The sequence below is a fragment of the Nicotiana sylvestris genome, chromosome 6 (genome assembly GCF_000393655.2).
Source record: "Nicotiana sylvestris chromosome 6, ASM39365v2, whole genome shotgun sequence".
Classification (NCBI taxonomy): domain Eukaryota; kingdom Viridiplantae; phylum Streptophyta; class Magnoliopsida; order Solanales; family Solanaceae; genus Nicotiana; species Nicotiana sylvestris.
In genome coordinates, this window is record NC_091062.1 from 30,883,280 (window position 1) to 30,891,285 (window position 8,006).

At 38.6% G+C, this 8,006-nt stretch overlaps 1 protein-coding gene across 1 annotated transcript; it reads left to right on the forward strand.

Moving 5' to 3' along the window:
• Positions 1–7,039: 7,039 nt before the first annotated feature.
• On the forward strand, positions 7,040–7,642 carry LOC138870433 (uncharacterized mitochondrial protein AtMg00810-like). The gene has a single exon (XM_070148237.1). It carries the CDS (start codon positions 7,040–7,042, stop codon positions 7,640–7,642), a length of 603 nt encoding a protein of 200 aa, XP_070004338.1.
• The last annotated feature ends 364 nt before the right edge of the window (positions 7,643–8,006 follow it).

Consider the following 8,006-nt stretch of genomic DNA (forward strand, 5'->3'; position numbering starts at 1 on the left):
AAGTGTGTATGATCCTTGAATCTTATTGAGGTTCATATTAAGGGTATGGATTTCCATAATGTTAATCGAAGGTGCAACGACCATAAGTCATTCCGAAAGGTTTAGAACGTGATTCCATGAGTCTAGCATGCATTATATATAATATCTATTTTACTCTATCGAGTCGTGCTATAGTCGGCCGGGTACGGAACCTATTGTGCAACCACTAATCAATTGGGTTTACCGAGCTCCACATGACCGGGTACAATTCTACCGAGCCTTATGATGGCCTGGTATATTTTTACTGAGTCCGCTTTTAGGCCGGGTACGACATGATGATGATTCCCACAGAGGCATATGTTTTTAAAAGTTTATATATATATATATATGTATTATGCATTTCATGTTAGTAGCCCCCAGAGGCACTTAGATATTACAGGTTGTATCTCCTCTATCTCTTTTTACATTACTGTTCTTATTTATGCTTTCCTGCCTTACATACTCAGTACTTTATTCGTACTAACGTCTCTTTTTCCTGGGGACGCTGTATTTCATGCCCGCCGGTCCCGATAGACAGGTTGACATTCCTCCTAGTAGGCTATTAGCTCAGCGAAAGATGTTGGTGCACTCCACTTGCTCCGGAGTTGCCTATTTGGTCAGTATGATTTGGACATGTATTGATTGGTATGGCGGGGCCCTGTCCCAACCTTTATGATATGTATGTACTCTCAGAGGCTTGTAGACAGATGTCATGTATATGAAACATTGTATGGCCTTGTCGGCCTATGTTCAATGTACTAGTATTCATTTTGGTCTTATAGGACCGTATGTCGCATGTATAAGTTTGCATTACATGTTGTGTCCTCCTATATCAAGTATTCCCTTATGTTTTATTCTGGTTATATCATGACGGCCTTTCCGGACCATTTACCCATGATGGTATGATTAGAAAGATACGTTACATTGGTACTCGATTGGGTAAGGCACCGGGTGCCTGTTGCGGCCTTCTGATCTGGGTCGTGACATTACGGTCAGCCCAATTCGCATTTGCGAACATTTCTTTGCTTTTGCGAAGGAAGCAGAAATGTGGGAGTCTTCTCAAATGCGATGGTTTTTTGCATTTGCAGGCTTCACATTTGCGACATTTGCAGCTGGGTAAATATGACTTAGACGGGATTTTTATCCCATTCTTCAAATTTTAAAACCTAGAAACACAAGAAGAGATTTTCCAAAGACTCTTTCTTCCCCAAATCATAAATAAGTGACTCTAACCTATCTTCTTTCAATCTTACACTACATTTTACAAGATTTCAACAAAAGATCTAAGGTTTTCATGGTGGAATTGGGAGGTTTGTGTATAAACAACGGATTTGATAAATTAGGGACTTGGACCTCAAATTGAGGTCGGATTCCAAAACTAATTATATATCCGAGCTCAGTGTGAATGTGTAATCGGGTTTTGGTCCAAACTTCGGATTTGGACCAAGCGGGCCCGGGTGTTGACTTTTTCAATAATGGCCTAAATTGAATTCTTGCAATCGTGGGTAGTTCCTAAGGCTTAATTTGAATTGTTTGGTTGGAGTATTGCTAGATTCTATTGGTTCGGAGGCTTTTTTGAGAGGAAAATCCGTGGTTGAGCTTTGATTTTGGCCATTAGAGTGAGGTAAGTGTCGTGGTTAACCTTGTCTTGAGGGATTAGATTTTATTTGCCTATTTGCTACATGTTTGAATGTTGGGTACAACGTATAGGTGAGGTGACGAGTACCTATGTGTTGTTGTAGGGTTATAGCTTGCGGGTGGGTCTCATTCTTGCAATTGCTGCTTTCCTTCATTACATTATCCATGCTTAGACTAATTAATCATTACATTGATCGTTCTTATCATGTTTACGGACTTTAATATTGATTGGGTAGTGATTCAAAGTTGAGATTGGTATATTGGAACAAAACGTTGAACTAAGACTTGTTCTTGTTATTTCCATCTCCATGTTGCTATTATTCATTGTTTTGGTGAGGAAGAGTGTTAATACACGAAGGGTGATGTCGTGCCATGTTGTGTGAGTGTTAATGCACGAAAGGTGATGTCGTGCTATATTATGAGAGAGTTAATGCACGAAGGGTGATCCCGTGCCATTTTTGTTGATTCATATAGTGAGGTTGAGAGTAAAAGCACGAAGGGTGATGCCATGCATTTTCCTTTACTGCATTACTTGTTTCGATCTGTTTAAGGTATATTGGTTAACCAAGTTCTTATTACTGCTGTGATTCTTTGTCTTGTGATCCCCTCAGCACGTCCTCCTCCCGATATTATTTGTCTAGCTCTTATTTGTTGTTATCTTTGTGCATATACTGTTAAATTGTACAGGTTTATTTGTGGGTGTCTTGTCTTAGCCTCGTAACTACTTCGCTGAGGTTAGGCTCGACACTTACCAGCACATGGGGTCGGTTGTACTAATACTGCACTCTGCACTCCCTTTGTAGATTTTGGTACTGGCTCGAGCTGATCGTAAGGTTAGTTGCTGGATCCATCCTATAGGAGACCCAAGGTAGATCTACCGGCATCCGCAGACCGTGGAGTCCCCTTCTAGACATTTCATTTTACTGTTTATTTCATTTCAAAAATAGTTGTATTTCTTTCAGACATTTCCTTGTTGTGAATCTTAGAAGTTCGTAAATTGTGACTCAAAATCTGGGTAGTAGAATATATATATTGAGGCTGTTATGAATTTTTGCTTTCATTGTAACTCGTTATAGCTTAATCACTGTTAATTATTAAAATGCATAAGATCTGGCATAATGAATCTCTAATGTTAGCTTTCCTAGAAAGTGAAATGTTAGGCGCCATCACGGTTCCGAGGATGGAAATTCCGGGTCGTGACACTTGAAGATTTTATATCCAAATTCACGGTCCAAATTAAGAAATTTTACTCTTAAAAATGCGATCTATGGCACATAAATTTGGATGAATTGAGTAATAAAGACATATGTTTTCCTTTTATTTATTTTGAACCTTAAGGAAGAGATCATCGATTCAAAATACTAGATATTGTGATATGCACATGTGGCAAGCTGTGTAAAGCTGGCTGCCGGCTAGATGCCAACTAAGATGTTTTAAGTTAGTTGTAATTAGTTGTAAGAGATAGTTAGGAAGGTTAAGCATGTGATTAGGCGGTTAGGATATTTTGTATATATACACTTGTTAGTGGCAATGAAACAATGGATTTCCACTTTCTTCTTCTGCAATTCATCTTTTTCTCTACTCCTTAGAACATTCTAGAGCATTGATGCTGAGAATTGACAAGATAATTGTAGCATTTTGGCATGGTATCAGAGCGTCGATAATCAAGCAGATGTTCGAGGTTATCAATTGAAGATTAGCAGTGAAGGAATTGAATCAAAATCTGTTCATTTTACTCAGCTATGGTTCAAAAACTTTCTGCTGATAAACTCACCTACACTTATCCTCTGTTCATGAATCTAGGAGATACACCTGGTATGATACTGATCCCTTTGAAGCTCACCGGATCGGAGAATTACGGAATGTGGAGCAGATCGATACAGATTGCACTCATGGCGAAGAGGAAATTATGGTTTGTAACTGGTACCTATAAGCGAGAATCCTTTGAGGCAGAGTTTCATGAGCAATGGGACACTTGCAACGCGACAGTCCTTTCATGGATCATGAACACAATATCATTTTACCTCCTCAGTGGAATTGTATATGCATCTGACTCACACGCTGTTTGGCAAGACTTACAAGAGCAATTTGACAAAGTAAATCGCATGAGGAGTTTTCAAGTTCATCGGCAAATTGTGATACATCACAAGGCACTAATTTAGTTTCTGTATATTTTTCAAAATTGAAGGAATTGTGAGCTGAATATAATGCAATGGTACCTCTACCTGATTGTGATTGTGCTAAGTCGAAGGATTATATTGAACATTTCTATCAACAGAGGTTACTGTAATTTCTTAGTGGTCTAAATGATTCGTATGACTAATCTAGAAGGGAAATTCTATTAAAAACAATTGTACCCATACTTAATCAGGCTTATGCTATGATAGTTGAAGATGAAAGCCAACACTCTGTTGGTTTAAGCGTATCTGCTGAGAAAGCAGATCCAATGGCTATGCAGATGAATCGTGGACAAACTTATAAAGGAAAAAGCCATTTTGTAGTGTGTGACTATTGCATTATGAAGAGGCATTCAAAGGAGAATTGCTATAAGCTAGTTGGATACCCTACTGATTTCAAGCAAAGGAAAGGACCCTATGGAAATGGAAATGCTGCTTATGGAAGTGGAAATGCTGCAGGTTCAGCTGGTTATAGAGGTCCAACTAGTTTTGGAGGACAATCTGGGAATGATAGAAAACCATTTGCTGCTACGAACAATACCTCCAGCAATATGAAAGGTCAGAAACAAGCACAATACAGTCTTGAAGGAGTGTTAGAAGGAAAAATTCCTCACTTCACTGAGGAACAGTACAACCAAATTCTCAACTTTTTGAACAAGGATGTAAAGGACAACGCTCAGGTTAACATGACAGGTAATGATATATATATATATATATATATATATATATATATATATATATATATATATATATATATATATTGATTCTTGTCGAAATTGACAAATGATGAATGGATTGTTGATTTCGGAGCATCACATCATGTAGTATCAAAAAAAGATCAATTAGAACCAGGTCATTTCTCAAGGTCACACACATGTGACAAGGTACACTTACCTATAGGAGCTAAGGCAAACATAACACATACTGGTGAAACATCTCTATTTGATAAAAAGAAAATTACAAATGTGCTATTTGTCCCAGATTTTAAGTATAATTTACTATCTGTGTCAAAATTGACAAAAGAACTTATGCGTTCAGTAGCCTTTTTCCCTCACTTTTGCATCTTTCAAGAGCTTTATAGTGGCAAGGTGAAGGAGATAGGTAGAGAAAGAGGTGGTCTTTACATCTACAAGAGGGGACATGGTAGTGAGGAAGACACAAGACACAGAATAATAGCAATAGCTTGTAAGGAGGAGTGCAGCTTGTGGCACAAGAGGCTGGGTCACCCTTCCTTGTCGGTAATGAAATATATGAAAATTGTGCATAGTAATGTGGATAGTAATTTGATAAATAAGTGTCCAATTTGTCCTTTAGCAAAACAGATTAGATTGGTATTTCCTACTAGTAGTTCAAGAGCTGCTTCTATATTTTGTCTTGTGCATATGGACCTTTGGGGACATTAGAAAACACCAACATTTGACAAAAAGTACTATTCTTTATTGTATAGTAGATATAAATGGATATACTTATTGCAGCTTAAGACAAAAGTTATAGTTAGTAGCAAGTCATTCCTTGCTATGGTTAAGACTCAATTTGGAGTCATAGTGAGGTGATTAGGACTGATAATGGAACAAAATTCTTCAACTCACAATGCAATTCATTCTTTTAAGATCTGGGGATAGTTCATCAGAGTAGCTGTGTGCATACACCTCAACAGAATGGGGTTGTAGAAAGGAAGCACATACATATCTTAAACATAGCTAGAGCATTGAGATTTCAATCTAGAATGCCAATCAAATACTGGTGTATTTGCAATCAAACTGCAATATACTTGATGAACAGACTGAATTCTGCTGTGATCGAAGGAAGAAGTCCCTATGAACTTCTATACAAGAAGAAGCCTTCCTTAACACATCTGAGAGTCATTGGGTGTTTGTGCTATGCAACAAATGTACTCAAAGGAGACAAGTTTGAAGAAAGAGCTAGAGCTGCAGTGTTGATGGGATATTCAGAGACTCAGAAGAGTTATATACTTCTGGACCTCCACACACACCAATTATTTGTGAATAGATATGTCATATTCAAGGAAAATGAATTTCCTTTTGCCAAGGCATCCATCATAGTTCAGGCTAAAGTCCATGACACTCCTGCTCCTATGGAGCAACACATTTTGTTTGATGATTATTTTTTAGGTGAGAAACATTCAAATAGCAATGTTGATCAAGGACCTAATGTTGTGGTACATGATTATGCCATTGAAGATGATAATGATGGGCAGAGTGTTTTTAGTGCATAATAGGTACTCTTACCTACTAATAAAGAGCAACTGGTGATAGATACAGGGGCAGCCTCATCTCTTGAGGAGTTGAAGGTTGAGGAGGGTGAAGTACTGACACATGATCAACCTACAACCCTCAAGAGGTCTACTAGAAAAAGTAAGCAACCCATCTGGATGAAGGATTATGTGATTCAAAGTGACAAAACTAGGACCAAACATCCCATTTCCAATCATCTGTTTTATGACAAGGTTACACCAACTTATCAAAGCTATCTTGCCAAGTTCTCCACCTTAATTGCACCTCAGACCTTTAAGGAAGTAGTTAAGGATGAAAGATGGGTAGAACCTATGAAGCAAGAGATTAAAGCCTTGGAAGAAAACAAGACCTGTTGAGGTAGTGACTCTTCCTAAGGGCAAGAATACACTTGGGTCAAAGTGGGTATACAAGATCAAATACTAGGCCAATGGTGAGGTTGAAAGATTTAAGTCAAGGCTAGCTGCAAAAGGCTACAACCAAAGAGAAGGATTGGATTATCATGACACATTCTCCCCTGTGGTCAAGATGGTCACAGTAAGGACAGTGATTGCATTAGCTGTCTCCAAGGGCTGGAACCTGTATCAAATGGATGTGTATAATGTATTTTTGCAAGGTGATCTATATGAAGAAGTTTATATGGAAATACTAGAAGGATTCAGGAGACAGAGGGAGTAGAAAGTTTGCAGGTTGCTTAAGTCCTTATATGGACTAAAACATGCATCCAGGCAATGGAACATCAAACTAACAGATGCATTAGTAGAAGCAAGCTTCATGCAAAACAGCTATGACTATTCATTGTTTACCTTAAAAAGGGGACAAGATGTGGTGATTGTTCTGGTGTTTGTGGATGATTTACTCATCACTGGAAGCAACACTGAGTTGATTGATGAAGCTAAAGGAGTGTTGCACAGAAAATTCTAATTGAAAGATCTGGGAGAGCTTAGGTACTTTATGGGCATTGAAGTCTTGAGGTCTAAGTCAGGTGTCATCCTAAATCAAAGGAAGTATGTATTGGAGTTGGTTTCTGATCTAGGCCTAAGTGGTGCTAGGGTGGCCAACACACCTTTGGAATGCAATCTGAAGCTAACAACTATGGAGTATGATAAGGCAATTGGAGTCAAAGGTGATGAAATGCTGGAAGACATCAACAAATACCAAAAGTTGATTTGGAGACTAATGTACATCACTATCACAAGACCTGATATCAACTTTGCAGTCCAAACACTGAGCCAGTTCATGCAAGCATCAAAGAAGTCACACTGGGAGGCTGCAACAAGACTGGTTAGGTATCTAAGAGGTATAGTAGGTCAAGGAATCTGGCTGCAGGCTACAGAAGCTAATAAGTTGACCTGTTGGCGTGATTCATATTGGGCATCATGCCCAAATACAAGAAGGTCAGTGACAGGATACGTTGTGAAGCTTGGGGACTCTTTGATCTCTCGGAAGTCAAAGAAGCAACAAACATTATCTAGAAGTTCAGCAGAGGCAAAATACAGGAGCATGGCATCAACAATAGCAAAAATACATGGTTGTTGGGGTTGTGCAAAGAGCTAGGCATTGAAACTAGAGAACCAGTAATAGTGCACACTGATGTAAGGCTGCTATGCAAATTACAACCAATCCATTTTTTATGAACGGGCAAAGCATATAGAGATTGATTGTCATTTCGTTAGAGACGAGATTAAGTGTGGAATGATCAGGCATATGTATGTTCCTACTAAGGATCAATTAGCAAATCTTTTGACCAAAGGATTAAGTCATGGAGCACATGTACATTTATTGAGCAAGCTGGGAGTGTTGAACACTTTGCACCCTCCAGCTTGATGGGGAGTATTGTGATATGCACATGTGGCAAGCTGTGTATAGCTGGCTTCCACCTAGATGCCAACTAAGATGTTTTACGTTAGTTGTAATTATT